The sequence below is a fragment of the Camelus bactrianus genome, chromosome 35 (genome assembly GCF_048773025.1).
Source record: "Camelus bactrianus isolate YW-2024 breed Bactrian camel chromosome 35, ASM4877302v1, whole genome shotgun sequence".
Taxonomy (NCBI): Eukaryota; Metazoa; Chordata; class Mammalia; order Artiodactyla; family Camelidae; genus Camelus; species Camelus bactrianus.
Genome location: NC_133573.1, coordinates 19,741,451 through 19,759,434, shown reverse-complemented (window position 1 = coordinate 19,759,434; position 17,984 = coordinate 19,741,451). Strand labels below are relative to the sequence as shown.

General features: G+C 43.6%; 2 protein-coding genes across 15 annotated transcripts in view; both read left to right on the top strand.

Moving 5' to 3' along the window:
* Positions 1–17,984, top strand: part of KIAA1217 (KIAA1217 ortholog) — a 673,163-nt gene that overhangs the window by 504,099 nt on the left and 151,080 nt on the right. The window lies entirely within an intron of this gene.
* Positions 160–3,539, top strand: LOC123612130 (galactoside alpha-(1,2)-fucosyltransferase 1-like; the record flags this gene model as incomplete). The annotated part of the gene is given in 2 exon segments (XM_045505045.2): positions 160–823; positions 826–3,539. Coding segments are annotated over 2 exon segments (1,086 nt in total), but the record flags the coding sequence as incomplete, so codon positions are not given.

Below are 17,984 nucleotides of genomic sequence, written 5' to 3'. Positions count from 1 at the left end.
CTCCCCTCCCCAGCCCTCACAGCCAGTCTGGGGAGGCAGCGTGGAGGGGGAGGGCTGTTTGGCCAGGGAACCTGGAGTGCAGGGTTCCGGGGGATACAGAATGTGGGCTGCACTTGCAGATGGAGAGCTCCGGCCACACCAAGGTGACTGGATCTGCCATCAGTCAGGAGCTCAGCCACGTGGGCCCCCAGCCGCCATCACCTCTGTCTGACCTTCCTACTGGTCTGTGTTTCTGCTGCAACCCTCTTCTTCCACATCCACCAAGACCTCTTTCACAATGGCTTGGACCTGTCTGCCTTGTGTCCAGACCATAACCTGGTGACATGCCCTGTGGCCATCTTCTGCCTGTCGGGCACACCTGTGAACCCCAACACCTCCATTTCCTGTCCCAAGCATCCAGCCTCGTCCTCAGGAACCTGGACTATCTACCCAGACGGTTGGTTCGGGAACCAGATGGGGCAGTACGCCACGCTGCTGGCCCTGGCCCAGCTCAACGGCTGCCGGGCCTTCATCCAGCCCACTATGCACGCTGCCTTGGCCTCTGTGTTCCGCATCACCCTGCCCGTGCTGGCGCCCGAGGTAGACCGCCACACGCCTTGGCGGGAACTCGAGCAGCACAACTGGGTGTTGGAGGAGTACGCCCACTTGGAGGAGCCTTGGCTGAAGCTCACCGGCTTCCCCTGCTCCTGGACCTTCTTCCACTATCTCCGGGAACAGATCCGCCGCGAGTTCACTCTGCATGACCACCTCAGGCAAGAGGCCCAGTGTTTACTGAGTCAGCTCCGCCTGCGACGCACCGGGAAGCGCCCGAACACCTTCGTGGGTGTGACTATCTGGAGGTGATGCCCCACTGCTGGAAGGGTGTGGTGGGAGATCGCGCTTACCTCCAGCAGGCTATGGACTGGTTCTGGGCCCGGCATGAAGCCCCCATCTTTGTGGTCACCAGCAACGGCATGGGGTGGTGCCGGAAAAATACTGACACCTCCCGGGGGCGTGTGGTCTTTGCTGGGGATGGGCAGGAGGATGCCCCCAGTAAGGACTTCGCTCTCCTCGTGCAGTGCAACCGCACCATCATGACTATTGGCACCTTTGGCTTCTGGGCTGCCTACCTGGCTGGTGGAGACACTGTCTACCTGGCCAACTTCACCCTGCCTGACAACAAATTCCTGAAAATCTTTAAACCTGAGGCTGCCTTCCTGCCTGAGTGGGTGGGCGTTAATGCAGACTTGTCTCCACTCCAGATGTAGGCTGGGCAGCAGGGAAACTTTCTGGAATAGCCTGACCAACTTGGAACCAGTATTATGTGTCTCTGGAAGCCTAGTAGCTTCTGGAGGAGCTTGTGTTCCTGCAGCAGGCAGGCATCCATTTCGAGAGTGATTCTAGTTGGCTAGACTTTGAGGGAAAAAAAAAAAAAAAGGAAGGGGCTTTCTGTAACTGCCTGAACATTCTAGAACCAGCAGATCTTTTCATGATGGCTGGCAATGTCTGGAGAAGCTCATGGCAGTTCTAGAGGGCATAGTACCTATCTGTTCTTCTCAGTCCTTATCCAGAGTACTTCTAGATGGCTGCCACCCCCAGGAACAAAGAACTGCCCACTCCAGTGTTTGACCAGCCTAGTCTTTTCTAGACGGGATATTTCTCCTCCCCTGGGTCATCAGGACTGAAGAAACTTGTGGATACTCTACCACAAGCATTTACCAACTCCCCTTCAGTGTTTCTGGAGTGATTTTAGAGGGGGGATTTGCGTTAGAGTCGAGTCTAATGCCTGTAAAGAACTTGTGGAGCCCTTTCAGAGGGGATGGGATTCTGGAATTCCAGATAACCTTGGCAAAGAAGCTAATGAAGATACAACTAGGGGTGCAGCACCTCACCGCTTTTAGAAGGTGATGGAAGGTAAACGGTCTGTAGCTGGGAAAGTTTGTGAACAGAGTGAAACTGGACCCAAATTCTCAGCCCCTGAAAAAACCACAGATCTGCTAAAATGTGGGAGGCGGGGAAAGGGAGAGTGGCAGCTTAAGGGCAAGGCTCTCCAGAAATCTAGGGGCTTTTTTTTTAAAACCCCAAACTGCCAAAGGTAGGCATGTCTCTCCCAATTAAGGATGTTTTCTCCTCTTCAGTGAGGCTGCTGGAGATGATGAGGTCAATTTACTGACAGCCAGCTGGCATAAGGGTACCCTCTGGGCTTGCAGAAAGCTGCAGGTACTGTGCCCTTTGCCAACCACTATCTGCCTCTGAATTTCCAGAACCACTGAATCTGGCTTCAGGCAAGTCAGAGATGAAAAGACCAGAATGTATGCAGACCCCAGACTGGGCTCCCACCCAGGCAGGAGCACAGGATCTGGCCAAAGAGGATGTGATTCTTGACTCAGATTTCAGGCCCCCCTTGATGCTTTTTGAAGGGAGTGGAGGTAGATGCTTTTATTACAGAGTTGTCTGAGAATTGAAGCTCTTCTCTAGTCTTCTCAGGGAGCTTTGGGGGACTATTCTCTATTCAGCTGCCATAGGTGGGAGAGAAGGAGTTATGAATGAAAAGTCCACACCACCAAAAAAAAAAAAAATTAGATTAAATGTAATACAGATCCATGGTAAAAATCTTTAAAATCATACATTAAGCCCTGCATACACCCACACAATTAAAAGCTTCTACCCTCAATTCCCAGTCCCTTTTTCTAAAAGTAAACATTGTTAATAGTTTCTTGTTGGTCATTTCTAAAGATAGCATGTGCGTCTCCTAGTACCGACAGGCAAAGGTTCTTTTTATATTTACATAAATTGTCATAATGTATGATTTTTTTTCTATACCTTGTTTCTTAATGATGAATTTTAAGATACCCCACATCAGGTGATACAGAATCGACTCATTTGTTTGTTTGTTTCTTTCTTTGAACATCTTTATTGAGATGTAATTTGTATATCATACAATATGTTGATTTTATTTATGCAATTCAATGTTGTTTAGTATATTCACAGACTTGTCTAATGGAGAATCAACTCATTTTTTGGTCTAGATTATTTTCTGCAGTATAGATGATCATATTAAAATCAATCTCCCCTGCAAATTAAATGATCATTTCTCTGTTTCCACTTCTCTCAACCTGCAACACCTGTGTTTCTCTTCTTGTTTTCATTCTGTTCTTGTATCTGGGTATCCCCCCCCCCCCCCCAGCTATTCTATGGGGTAAATTCCTCAAAGTGAAACTGATTGTTCAATACATTTACAAGTTTTACCAGAAAGACTGAAACAATTTAACTCTTCCTGCAACATATAAGAATGCTGTTTTCTCTATTGTTGCTACCCTGGATATCAAATTTGTAAAAAATTTTGGAAATCTAATAAGTGGGGAAAAAGACATTCATTGTTCTGATTTATCTTTTAAAATTAAATAATGTTGAGGTTTATTTTCCTATTATATTAATTAGTTTATTTGTGTATGTGTATAAGGTTCCAGTTTGTGGTTTTTCCCATTTTTAATTGGATGGTGACTCTATCTCATATTGATTTGTAAGATGGAGTCATAAATTAAAAAGAATTAACTTTCTATCATACTTGTTGCAAATATTTTTCCAGTCTGTCTTTGGATGTTGTTGGTGGAAATGTTTTTCCCTAGAAATTTAAAATTTTCATGTACTCAAATTTAGAAAGCTCTTGTTTCATATGTCTGCCTTTAGAGTTGAGTTTTTAGGAAAGACTTCCCTGTTCCAATATTACATATTAACAATCGTGTGTGTTTTATTCTAGTACTTGTACTTAGAGTTTAACTTTCCTAGGTTGTAATATTTGACCCTTCTGAAGTTTCTTTTGAGGTAAGGAGTTTGACAGGGGTACAGCTTTCTTTCTTTTTCCAAGTGGCTGATCAGTGGATCCACTACCACTGAATGTATAATTAACCTTTCCCCCACTGATTCAAAAATACCACCTTGTAAGATCCAGATGCTGCTTGCTTTTGAGTCCATTCCTGAGCTCCATGTTTGGTCCCACTGAACTGTTGTTTTTTTTTTTTCCTTCTCCAATGCCAGTGTGTTTGAGTTGCTGTATTTTCAGATATGAGTCAAGCAAGAAGAAGGTTAGCCATCATTCTTCTCGATTCACAGGCTCACTGTCTAAAGACTACTTAATGAAGGGTCCTCTGTTTTCCATTTTCACTATTAACATCAGAACTAATGTTCACAGTGACATCGTATAATCCAAAAAGAATTAACTTTTTGCTGTGATGACGAAGCTTAAGAAAATGGAACATATGCCAAATTAAAAATTAATAAGATTTTTTTTAAGCAGCTAAAAGAGGTATTTTTAAAATCTTACCTGGAAATCTTGCTTTGGTGGCAATGTTCCGTAAATAGACATTACTGTAACTATTCACCCATTTGTAGCTCAGCCAGAAAAGTATTAGTATTTCTTGCACCACGTCTTTTAGTATGTGGCACATCAAATAGAGTTATGGGTTGTCCTGACCTGATTGATTTCATATAAAGGTCTTTTTTGGCAACGGTGGGGACCTAGTCACTCTCTGAGGTAAATCTTGCAGAGCAGAAAGTTGAGGTTTTGGGGTAGATTCCAAGAGTCAGTTCTGATCTTATTGTTGGGGAATGTGGAAACCTAACGCTTTCCTTTCCTTAATGTGAACAATGAAGGATCTTTTCTCCCCCTGAGCTAATTAAGTATTTTCTAAAAGAGTCTGAACTTTTAATAATAGGAATGTAACTTTTAACTTTTTACTTTACACAGATCTGTACTTAAACATGGCCAGAGAACCGTCCCTGCTTTAAAATCTCCTTATTTGTACATGTTATAGTTCAAAGGCAAGATCTTACCATTTATGTGGAGAGAAAATAAATGAGATTTCTTTCTATCTGTCTTCCATATGGTTAGGGGTAGGATTGTATCTCGTATCTACTTTGAGTTAAAACAGACGGTGGATTCAATGAGTCGCTGTAACAAAGCCTTGATCTCATCTCAGAATCAACCCTGCGGACTCTCTCAGAGAATCTGATATCAGCTGTCCAGGCTGATCAGTCTTCATCTCAATGGGCAGTTTGATGCTTCTTTTTTAAATTAATTTTTAAAATCGAAGTAGAGTCGGTTTACAATGCTGTGTTAGTTTCAGGTGCACAGCACAGTGATTCAGTTAAACATATACACAGATATATTCTTTTTCAGACTCTTTTCCATTATAGGTTATTACAACATATTGAATCTAGTTCCCTGATAGTGTCTTTTCAATGAAACAAACATGGTTACTTCTTAATCCCAGACCCCAGTCAGAGAAGCAGTGTAGGTGAGACACCAAAATAGTGATTTCTTCATGGACAGTTAGCACTGAAAATGAACACGTGTGTGTTCCTTCAGTACACAAGAAACATCTGTGAAAAGCTGTGGCAGATAGCACGTGAGGGACAGTTGTAGTGCTTGGCTTGAGTTTCCCTCAGCCCTGCATGGAGCTGCCCACTGGGTACAAATACACCAGTGTTTGCTGGTACATTACACTCTACCCCAGTAAGAAGGGCAGTGTAGACTGACCACCGGATAATGCAGCCTATCCAGGGAGTATCTGTATATAGCCCAGCATTTGAGTAAGAGCATGGTCACCTATCTCAAGGAATCAAAAGATTGGGGAAATGCCAAAGGACCATCAGGCCAAATGAATATGACTAAGATCTTCATTCGAACTTGATTGAGTCCAGAGCCATTCCACTCTGGAGAGAGCCATCCAGGTACAACTTAGCTTTGACTAAACACACAAAGAGTTGCCCCCCATCACAGATGATACACTAGGAATAATTTGCCCTTTGAGCCCTCCTTATATATTTAGAGACTTTGTAGAGAACTCAGGCTGGAGGTTATCTTTTCTTGTTCACTTTTTTCCTCTCATTTAATTTATTTTGACAGTTGACAGAATTTTATTATTTTTTAAAATATTTAATTGTGGTGAAGTGCATGTAACACAAAATTTTGCCATCTTAACCATCTTCAAGTGTACAGTTCAACAGTGTTAAGTATATTTACAGTGTTAGACAGCTAATCGCCGAGATGTTTTCATCTTGTAAAACTGAAATGCTCTACCCTTTAAACAACAACTCTCCAACCCTCCCTCCCTCCCCAGTTCCTGGCAACCACCATTCTCCTCTCCGTCTCTGTGAACTGACTACTCTAAGCACCTCACAGAAGTGGAGTCATACAGTATTTGTCTTTTTGTGCCTGGCTTTTTATTTCACTGAGCATAATGTCCTGAGTGTTCATCTGTCTTGTAGCGTGTGTTGGAATTTCCTTCTTTTGGAGGCTGAATGATGTTCCATTGTGTGTGTAGACCACATCTTGTTTGTATATTTTTCTGCCAGTGAGCATTCAGGTTCTGTTCACTTTTAATCAATAAAATACACCCACACTGCCATTATCCTTGTGACTGTGTCTCAACCAAATCGTTTTAGAATCTTAAGAGGTTTCCTTAGTTAGACATTTATTGTCAGTAACAGTGAGCTGGCTTAGTAGGTGTTCAGGCACATAACAGTAGTCCAAACAATGGCTTTAGAAATAAGTTACCGCAATTGTTCACTGGTCTGGAGACCTCAAATCTTCCCCATGTCAAGTTCAGGCAGCCACAGGAGCCACAAGGAAGTCGAAGGATGAAGGTGGCAGCCATTTGGTGAGAGATGTTTACTTTCTTAAATTGACTTCCCTCTACCCGGCATCCAGGAAGGTGTGTTTTCCATGTTTTCAGACCTCCAAGCCCGAGGTGTGGTTTATTTGAGGTTTATTTCCTCAAAGACACAGGACGTGATCTTTCTCACCAGACGTTCTCGGAGGCTCCAGTAGGTAAATGCTCTAAGGTCCGGAAAATGGGAGGAAGGGACCACTGAGATTATTTCACATCCTCTGCCCTGGGGTACTTTCCTTACTCAATACTTTCCTCACATTTCTCAGGGGAAGAAAGATGTGGAAACTTGGTACATTTATTTTTTACAGACGTGCCAGCTTTGACCACTAGGCACTGAGTGAGTGGGAGATTAATGATCAGGGTGATGCCATGGAAAAAGCCATAAGTCGTTACATCATAATTTTTGTTTTTGAAATATTTTGTTTTCATAGCTGGAGGTTATTCTATTAGCATGGGGGGAAGGAGAATGAAAAAAATTGTAGTAGAATAAAAAAGAGAGTACTAATTTTTAAAAAACCAAAATACAGAGTACACACAGACACAAAGATACTCAAATTCCACGTCAGTTTTGTGAAGAGAGGCTGAATTTCCTGAATTCAGATGGGACGGGATCCCTCTGTGTATGCCGTTTGCATATCCTTACCTTAAGAACGTTACTATATGACTAAGAGCTAATTACTCACCCAGTGAACGTAGGGTACGATTCTTCCTATCCCAGAAGGATTACCAGTAAACTTACTTCCCGAAGAGAAGTGACTAGTTCATTTCAGCATTGACATAACACACTCGAGGTATTTGAGAGCTATATAATAAAAGTAAAATTTTAATGGTAAAAATTTAATGAAGATAAATTACAAATGAAATTAAAAGCACTGGCATAATCCTAATAATTAAGTATTTAAGAAACGAAAACTCTAATTCCATTAAAATTTCTTTGACTTCTAGGCAACTTTGGGGGAATATAACTGCTATAAAACCTGATGTATAAGCAGCTAGAAATGTGTAGGTGCATTTGCATGGCTGTTGCTTGTGGATGGCAGTGGCTTTAGAACAGTGGAGCAAATGGGCATATTTATTGGCCTTGACTATATGCTCACAGCAAGTATCTCTTTTCTTTTTATTCTGTATTTATAAAAGTATAAATACTCTTAGTTATATGAGTATATATTTATTTACATAAGTATATAAGTATTTCTGTGTACTTATATATCTTATTTATATGAGTGTACATATATATGCATCTTATTTATATAAGGATATAAGAGATCTTTTAAAATTATCTTACATTTTTGGTAAAAATTAGCTAAGATAAGGAGAAGTTATGACTTTCTTTTTAATAAAAAATGAGTGAGATCTTGGAGAGAAAGAAGAAATATCATATTCAGGTCAGGAAAGCCATCTCTTGGTTGTTCCAAAGGAATTTTGTAGATACTGGAAACTAGAAATCCAAGTGAAGGATAGAATCTCTTATCTCAAGAATAAGGAGGCCACATCCTCACACCCATTCCTTGAGCAGTGAATTCAGTGAAAAGCAATGACTCTGGGAGAAACATGGGGCCCCAGCGAAGAGGAGATGATGCTCTGAGTGAGTCCCAGCTCCCCCGGTGTAGACCGAAGCACACAGAGTGAGCCGGGCACTAATGTTTCTCCAGGGGGTTACATTCATGATCAATAGATGCATATTCACTTAGTGACTTTGTGAAGAATGTGTAACCTTGGACATTTGGAAGGAAAAGAAAAATGACCTCTGGAATCAGCCACTGTGTAATAAAGAAAACACCCACCTAGCCTGGGGCTCCCCTACCATCTGTGTGTATTCTAGCAGGACATTTTGATGAGAGGTTGGAGAATGAGCAAAGCAAAGTATTTGTTGAGCATGGACTGTGTGCCAGGCACAGAAGTGGTTTTTCATTTACTCCTCACTGAAACTTCGGATAAGCTACCTTGGTGGTATTCCCATTTTGCGGAAGAGAAGATGAGGCTCAGCCAGGCTAAGTTATTTGGTGGATAATATCTATGTCTAGGTTAGTCTGCTTCCAAGCCATTTCCCTTTCTCAAACACCCTCCCGCGCCTGGCCAGCTGGCTGTACCAGATGCAGTGGTCATGGCCCCTTCCTCCCATCACCCGAGGCTGTGCTACCTCTCTGCTCAGGGTCCTGCAGTTGTAAACGTCGGAGGGCGCATGCTGATGTCTGAAAGCCAGTAAGGGAAAATGAGTCGCTCACTGGATGCATTGAACTTCTTTTGATTAGGAGAGCTTCACAGAGGAATAAAGTACCAAATGATTTTGCTTCTTAAAAAGAATTGAATCTCTCTCCTGAGTAGAGCCTGTTGGCAAGTTCACATGCGATCATGGTCAGCAGCAAAGAAATTTAAGAAATAATGAAAAGCTTGTGGGTTGGAATGCCTTCAGCCCCCAGAGCTGAAGAGCGGGCCTTTGGGGGAACTGCTGTGGAAAGGAGGTAGAATCTGAGTGTGGAAAGAATTCTGATCCTGGAAGAAAAGACAGGTAACAGAAAATGGGAAGATTAGAAGCAGGCGTGATGGGTAGGCGTGATGGGTTCCCAGGGTTACACCCTGGGTAACGGGGTGTAGATCACTTTTGTTTCACCCGCCCCCCAAATATTTTTTTTCATTTTAAAGAAATAGAAGACATTTTTAAGTTAACTCATTATCTTTTGGCTTTAGTCCTAGAAGCCTGAGAGGTTGAATGTAATTTTATATGCTGCAGATGCTTCCTGGTTTTAAAAAACGATGACCTGGCTTCTAAACTAATGATGACATCAACTCAGAAAGACAATCTTCCACATCATGTTAATTCCAGTAGCAGCCGTGGGGTAGTCCTTACGAATTGAGGAGGAAGGGGAGGCAGTCTGATTTAGATCGGGAACAAACCGAAGCTAAGTTATTCATAGTGTGACTTCTGCTGGATGTAAAGATAATTTTTCATTGCGCTCGACTTCTGAGACAGTACTGCAGATAAACCTCTCTTGCCTGTTTGCGGTTTTAAAAAGGTCTTTGTGTGGATGACATACTTTTGATGTGTGTTTCATGATCAGTTCAGATTACCCAAGATGACTGTAACACACCAGTAATTAAGGAAAACTCTCCTTCAGAGAAGAATCAAGGAAACTCTGCTTTTGTTATTTAATTTTTGACATCTCTGGAGGGACACAGTCAACTCTTTTTGCCCATTAGGAGCTGACCTTGAAATAGGATCTGTATTTCCTCAGTAGTGTGTTAGTGAGTCTCAGTTTTGGCCTTATTAGAATGAGATTAAGTGTTAGACCCAAAAGAAACCTGGTAAAACAGATGAATTCCCCAATCCTGCCCTCCTACATTCATTGGAGCTAGCTGACAGTAGATACGAGATTTTTATGGTTGATCAGAACTAATGGGCCATGTATTTCAACTGTTACTTTTTGGAAGGGTAACTACGTGGCTTGTAAATAGATTTTTGGAGTCTAACCCTTCATAAATTTCTATCTGGCTTCCTTTCTTCCTGTCTAAGAGTCTTCATTTTCTCCCCTGTCCTGGGCTTCATTCTCTTCTGGAGCCCGTCAGTCTCAGTAACCATGACCTTCACAGCACAGTTCAAGGTCAGCGTTCATTCACGTCTTCCTTTGGTCATTCAGCAGGTGGGTGGGTTGTGGGTGTGCTGGCGGGAGAGGACACTAACCACAGTCTGGTCCTGCTGCCCATTGTAAAGTTGGGAGTCCGTCCTGCAGGAGAGGGAGCGCCTGAGAGCCCGAGAGAATACCGGATATTCCTCAACCTTGGGTCTGGGCTTGTGAACTCATTCAAAACCATGGAGTGAGGAATCTGCCTCTGCATCGGTGATTTCATTTCTGGATCTCATTTCCTGCATCTCATCAAAATCTCCTCTCCAGAAAAACTCTTCTACATTATTGACACTAAGTCTAGCCATCTGATAAGGGCTGCTGCTGTTTCTGTCCCAGTGGTGTCTGCACTTTCAGTGATGGAGCCCAGAGTCCCTGTTCCGCTCACCACAGAGCTGGGCATCTGCAGGGTTCAGCTGGCAGGTTGGCAGGGCATTTCTGGAACAAGGTGATGGTTCCTTAGTGCCTATGAGATAACCCTCTTCTCATGACCCATCCACAAGCTACTGTCCTGCCTGTTCACAGGGCAGACTCTGCCCTTGTGGCTGATGAACAGGACAAGGGACCGTATACACTGGTGGCTGGTAACAGGATAGGGAAGAACTGGATCTTCCTACCTGGGGGGGGGGGGGGTGATGCAGCTCAAGGTCAGGAACGGACCTTCCGGACATCTTTTGGTTGAATCATTTGTCTGGCTGGGCTGTTCTTTCTCATTCCTGGGTGGTAAGATGCCTTCAGCATGATGGCTCCGTGTGTTCCTATGGAATCCTGCCTTCCCCCTTGAGCCTCAACTCGAGTGTGCTGGGGGGGGGGTGGTGGTAGACAGTCTCCAACAGAGCTAGACATTGGATTATTGCACCTTCATCCTAAGTCTTTTCAACTGACCAAAGAATGGCGTTATGAATGGTGAGGAGGGTGACTCACGGAGATAATCCATTAGAGATCAGGTCTATAGAACATTTACCTTCTTTCCAGAGTTCCACATGGGCCAATCATGGGCCAGTAGTAATTCTGTATCTATAGGCAATTAATTGCAAGGCATATATGTATACTTTAAGTATAAACTTAAAAGCACTGCTTTCCCTTTCTCATAAGTGGGCACTGCCCTGTCTGTTGTAGATTATGGTGGCCAGAATATAATGTTTTTTTATGCCAACCAATCAAATGCTCTATCTGCTTAAACTCTGTCCTCTGCTCTGGATTTTAAAGCTCTTGCATCTCAAAATCAGCTCTAAGGTGAGAAGGTCAGTGTCATTCTGGGAGTAAGTGGAGAGTCTCTTTCTTCTGCAGTCTTGCCTGAAAAGAGTGAGTAACTGTTCCCAGAGGCAGAGGAGCTGCCACTGAGCTTTAGCTGATGCTATGCAAGTGGGATTTATTAATTCTGTGAAGTAAGTAGAAGGCTCTCGGGGTACTTGGTAAATTATGAGAGAGGCCAGGGGGGTCAAAAAGAGAGAGATTCCATGCTAGACATCCCTGGCTAAGAGCTGAAATACCACAGAGCAAATAGTCTGAAAATTGTCAGTGACCTTCTCAACTTCATCCTAAACCCTCCTGCCTGGGGGATGCAAACCCATGGAGGGAATGTGGCTTGGCAGGGATTTGGGGGTGGGGAGAATGGTGGCTGGCCAAGTTCTTATGGGATTCTTTAGGGAGTGCTGGAGGGTGAAAACGGTGCTGAGCCCTAGAATGACCCCACATGCCTACACAGCAGCGTCGTGGGTCTTCCAGGCAGAAGAGAGATGTGTTCCAGGCAGGATGTGTTCAGACCAATGGCGAGGCCTCATCTCAGTGATGTGATTTCCTCTTTGCTTCCTGACTGCAGTTTCCCTCATGCCTTTCCTCTACCTCAAAGCTGTGGAACCAGACCTCCTTCAGAAGAAGGAATAGAAAGCCCCTCCACCCCGTGGTGTAGACATTCTAGTATTGCCCCTGCCTGATGCTCTCAAGGACAGGAGATGGGGCAACCCCAGCAGATGGTCCAGATGGAAATGTCTGTGAAATAACAATGTCACCCCAGCACCCATTTGGGGCTTATTTATGGTGAAAACCACCTTTACAATAGCTCTGTATTTTGTTTGTGAGTTACCATTTCTGTTTTTCTTTCTCTTTCAACATATACCTCATTAGATGTGTTCCATCATATATTTTCAATTTCTGTGACGTTTTGATGGGAGGGGTCTCAGAGAAGTTCCACATCCACTTCTTTTTGCCCTTCTCCTGGAAGGGTAGTTGGCAATCTTCTTAAATTTTTTTTTTTTTTTGAAAGCTTTTTATTGGCATCATCCAATGCCCTGCTGTTTGTGAACTGTGGTTGCACCCCAGCTCCTCAAATTCCGTATTTATGATGATAAGCAGGAGCTCCACAACTTTTAATTTTGCTAAAGGGCTGTCTTCTGTTTCCCGATTGCAGTCTCTCCATTTTTCAGTGGAAGGCCAGAGGCTGTTGGTGAACTTGGAGCCTGCTTTCAACATTTTGCTTCTGCTATTTCCAAGCAATTAGCAAAGTCTGTTTAGAGTTGAATTGTTATGTGCACACATTCTATTTTAATTCGTTGTAATTAGAGGGATGCGTCTGAAACTTCAAGAACTGCCGGAATCCAACCTTCTGTTTCAAAAGGTTGAAATCTCTACTTATTTTATGAACAAGAGACTTGACTGGATATTAAGAATGGCAGCCAGCTGTAAGTCACCCACCTAGAAGGATTACAAACTCTACTCTCGTACCATGAAAAAGTCATACCAGAGAGCTATGTCTGGGGTTCTGGTGGTGGTGGTGGTTTTGCTTCTCCACGGATTATTTACCTTAATTGCAATGTTAAAAATACTAATTTGTAATTATAGCCCCATTGTAAATATGTTGTACTTCCTATAATGATGATATTTGATCACACAAACTGGCAAACAGTGACAGCTCACGTTCCTTGTCTATGCAAATAATGTCAGTCCATCTTTTAATTTAAGAAGTAGCACCCCTGTCTTACGTGCTTGCGATTCCCAGTGAAATTCAGGAAGAGTATTTGTATAAGGAGGTATTTTTCTCCCAGTAAAACTTACTCATTTTCATATTAATTTTTCAGCCCCCAAAATATGTTTCTGGAGATGAAAAGGCCAGAAGCGGGGAATTGAGGCCAGAGGCCAGCACTGAGCTCTCTGGGGGCAGGAAGGGTGGTGGAGCCCATTCCCCAGGGCTCCCACACTCACGGCGGCAAAGAACCAAGGAGTTAGCTTGGGGTCAGGAGAACTTGCAGCTCTCAGGACAGCGAGTCTCACGGCTCGGCCCAGGCCCCCAGCCGGGGATGGGGGTGCCTGCATCTCCCGCCATGACTTTCATTTGTTTATGAATTGCAGCTGCACGTCAAAGGCCTTCTGTCCCTGCACCAAGCCTGCCAGGATGGGCACAGCCAGACCTCATCCTTCAGCAGCAAAACACTTTAGCAACTCTGTTCCTGTGTGCCTGCCTCAAGCTCCTTCTCCTTAATAATCACACCACTGCCTGATTAGTTTTTAGAGCTTTACAGTTAGCAGGGTTTCTGTCTGACCTACATCACCTGTGCTCCTCGGTGACCTTGCGATGTCGGCGGGACAGCTGTTGCCATTTTGCAAAGACTCAATGATTTAATGTGCCCCCTGTGCAGCCTATTGTCGGGTCAAGTAATGTGTCCAAAGTGAAACAGTTAATGAGTGCAGAACGGAGGTCTTGAACCCGGGACCTTCTGACTTCAGGTTTTTCCGACCTGCGCATGGTGCTTTGGGTATGGAGGACTTGCAGCTCTGACCCCACGTGCTAAGCCTTCCTTGGCAATGGCTTTGATGGGACCATGACTGATGGGAGGCATGCTGTGTCTAGAGCAACCCAAAGCTAAGATTTGCCATAGAGGTCAAATCTAACTCTTTGTTTTACACATAAGGAAAGTGGGGACCAGGCAAATGTCTAAGTTATGTTGAGTGGGGGTCTCCTGCTCTCAGCCCAGTGCTCTCTGGACCACTGAGCCTTACTTTCCCTCATAGAGTGCACAGGACCCCCCTGAATCCCCCGCCAGCCACTAGGGGAGCTTCCAGAATAAAAGTTGTGTGAAAGGCTGGCCACACCCCCTTGATTACAGGTCAGGGAAGATGAGACACTTCAGAAGCGACCTCCAGCTGGTCTGGGCGCTGGCGCCTGGGCTGGTGGGAATCATTCCCACTTCTGAGGTTTGGGAATCTAAGAGATGAGACTCTGTGTCTGTTTTCTGTGGGAGGAAAAGGGGAATCAGAAATGCATTCCCAGCCGGCCTCAACAAATGACCCCATCTCCTATCCCACATCCCCCTCCTCTGAAAATCCTTGCCTTTAGTCAGATCTTGAGCCTGAGAAGCCTGTTCCCAAAGCAAAGTGCAGTCGGATCACGGCCGAGGCGGCTGTTGACTGGTACCCGTGGCCCTGGCACGAAGCTGAGCTCTTCTGCAGAGGCTTAGCGGCCAGGCCCCGCTAACGCAAGGATGGAATGTGCTGCACAGCCTTCGTGTGGTGAAGAAGAAACAGAAACCTTTGGTTTGGAAGTTCTTACTTACTTGGTGGGTTTGGATTATTTTTGTTTCACTGGAGTTCAGTGTTCCAGGGCAGGAGAGTTTGGGTGAAAATGGAAGAGAAGCCCCACCAGACAGAAATTCCTTGTCAGATGGGAGATTTTCCTCCCTTTCAAGGTGTGAGATGAGCCAAGGAGTACAGAAGCGCGGGGGAGTCTGGTGACGGATTGGGATGCTCTTGGCAGATCACGAACCAGTGATTGGCTGGAGAAGCCGCTCGCGAGCCAGCCGGGGTGTCACCACAGCTGCCTGAGACCCATGTCTGAACTTCGCAGACCCAGCGAGGTCGTTTATGGTCAAGGGGGCAGCTTCACATCAAGCAGGCTGCAGGAAGCCAATGCCTCTTCCAGCTTTTCATCCATTCCTTCTGGAAGGGAAATCTGAGCCCTGGAGATACCCTGCCTTGTTGGTGGTTACATTCGTGTCTGCGTGGAGGGAGGGAGGGAGCTGGGGGGACAAAGAAGAAACAGTCAAGTAAGGGAAATATCTAGTGTATCCAGTGGCGTTAAGTGCTGTGGAAGAAAAACCAGCAAAGTTCTCCAGGAGCTAGTCACACTGATGGCCGTAGGCTGCACCTCGTTGGGGAGTATCTGTCACCCTCGTGGAGGTGACCTGGATTCACTTTCCAAACATTCCAGATCACCTGGCAGGCTTATTTCCAAGTCAGCTCACTTCTGTTCCCCTCTTTGCTGTGTGAGAATGTGGAGGCTCAGGAAGGAACTCGGGTATCTGTGCGGAGACACCTGCCCATCTTATAAACAGCTCCTAGAAACATTTGTCCCATGGTCACCTTTCACTTCCATGAGACTTAGCTTTTCCAGATCTGTCATTGATCTGTTGCATCACTTAAGTCTCATACCCTAGGAGGTGGGAGGAGTGGAGACTGAAACACAAAACTGAAGATGAATGACAAGAGATCGTGTTCAGGTTTCACAGCCACTGCGGGAAGTGGCCAGAAACCAAGGCGGTGCAGCGACAGGGGAACAGGCTGCATGTCCCCCCTGCATAGGGCAGGTTTGTGTCCTTACTTCCCCATCTGTTTTTGCAGATAGTAGTCATAGAGATCATTGTGGGACCTTACAAACCTATTACTCTGAAGACCATCACTCCATTGTGTGCATCAGTACTCTAAGTTTGTTTGTTTGTTTTCCTTAAATCAGACACCTTTCCACCATTTGACTCATGAGCACACAAGCACAGAGGGGTGCAGACACTTCCCTTGGCCACGTACCAAACAGAAGCAGTGGTTACAGCCTTTTATTAAGCTGGGTGTTGAGTTATTGTATGCTAGGTGCTGGGTTTAGCCTTTTTCGTAAATTACCTTATTCCATGCCACAAACTATAATTTAAGCCTTATTGCTACTATTTCTACTCTCTTATGGATGAGGAAATTATACACGACCAAGGAAGGCAGCATTTCCAAGGTACATGGCCCAAGGCAACAAGCTCAAAGTCTCTCAGAAATCAAGTGTTGAAATTGAGGTTCAAGCCCAGTTTTCTTTCCAAAAGTTGTATTCCCAATCACTGTCCTCAATTCACTACAGAATTACTTAGGATTGTTAGTTAATTAGAAATTCTTAAGATTTCTTAGGATTCTTAGTTAATTAGAAATTCTTAAGATGTCTGTCTTGAACTCTCTTTGTTTCATGTTGCAGCCTTTTTGTGTGTGTATTTTTTTATCCTTCAGGGTCCTCAGACTTTATCCTGAGGACTTTTTAAGATTTTGGTTTACCCTTGAACAGCACAGTTTTGAACTACATGGGTCTATTTATATGTGGATTTTTTTCAATAAATATATTGGAAAATTTTTAAAAGATTTGCAACAGTTTGAAAAAATTCACAGATGAACTACATAGCCTAGAAATCTCAAAAAAATTAAGAAAAAGGTATGTCGTGAATGCATAAATTATATATAGATGTACATATAACATACAAAGTATGTGTTAATTGACTGTGTTATCAGTAAGGCTGCCAGTCAACAGCAGGCTATTAGTAGTTAGATTATGGGGGCATTAAAAGTTATACACAGATTTTTCAACCACATAGTGGAGTGGGTGGTGGTGGTGCTGTAACTCTAACCCCCCAAGTTGTTCAAGGGTCCATTGCATGGTTGGGTCCATTGCATGGTTAGGTCAATTATAAAGCTTAGCATGACTTACAAAGTCTCAAATGTCTACCTAATTTTATTCCATCTTTAATATTTTAAACCCTTTTAGAAAAGGAATTATATGACAGTTGGGTTTCTCAGCTGAGTTAACTTTTTTTTTTTTTTTACCTCAAATAACTTGAAATTGCTTTGGTCTCCAAGTTACTGATAGAACTCTGTGTCTTTAGGATAGAATTATTTCCAAGACTATTTCCCCAACATTTGCTTTTGTTAGGTTCTTTAGCTGTATGTCACAGTGGCTACTAATTTTAAATCAACTGTCTTTCCCTTCTGTCGTTGGTAATAGCTATGCAAGCGGTCGGTCCATTGTGGCTTTTTCAAGACTGGTTGCATACAGCCAAGGTGAGTTTGTGCAAGGGACTCTGTGAGTTAGATTGAGAAGGTTAAAGACTGGCTCAAAGCATTCAGTGTGGAGTGTGTTCTGTTTCCTCCCAAGTTTCAGAAGTCAGCTGTTTCCTTCCATCACACCAGTGACTATTAATGTACTTGCTAAGTTCAAGGCTCCCCCTTGTGGTGCAGTTGAACTCATCAACATGAGAAAACAAAATGGCAAGATTACAAGTGATAAGGAGGCAGTGCATTTAGATATAATCCTATTGCTCTCCTCGTTTTTAAGGTTCTCAAATGAATAAGACGTTTCTTTCTCTTTTGATTTTAAATTCTTCTGCAGCTACTTACATCATACTCAATGATACATTTTTGGGAGGTAGACATGAATCAGAAAAGCAAGCCCAAATAATTTGATGCCAAGTCCCAGGTGACTTTAGAAATAATTTCTTATTTTTTTATTACAAAAGTAATAAGTATATATTCTAGAAATATTAGAATGAGCAGAGAAAGGGTAAAAGTATCATTTACAAAGTCACAACCCACATGGATTAACATTTTGTTGTCTATCCATTTTTTTCTAGGCATCTAGACTCAAAAGAAAACCAAACGTGCACTTTTTTCTAACGTGATTATATATGTGAACTTCATT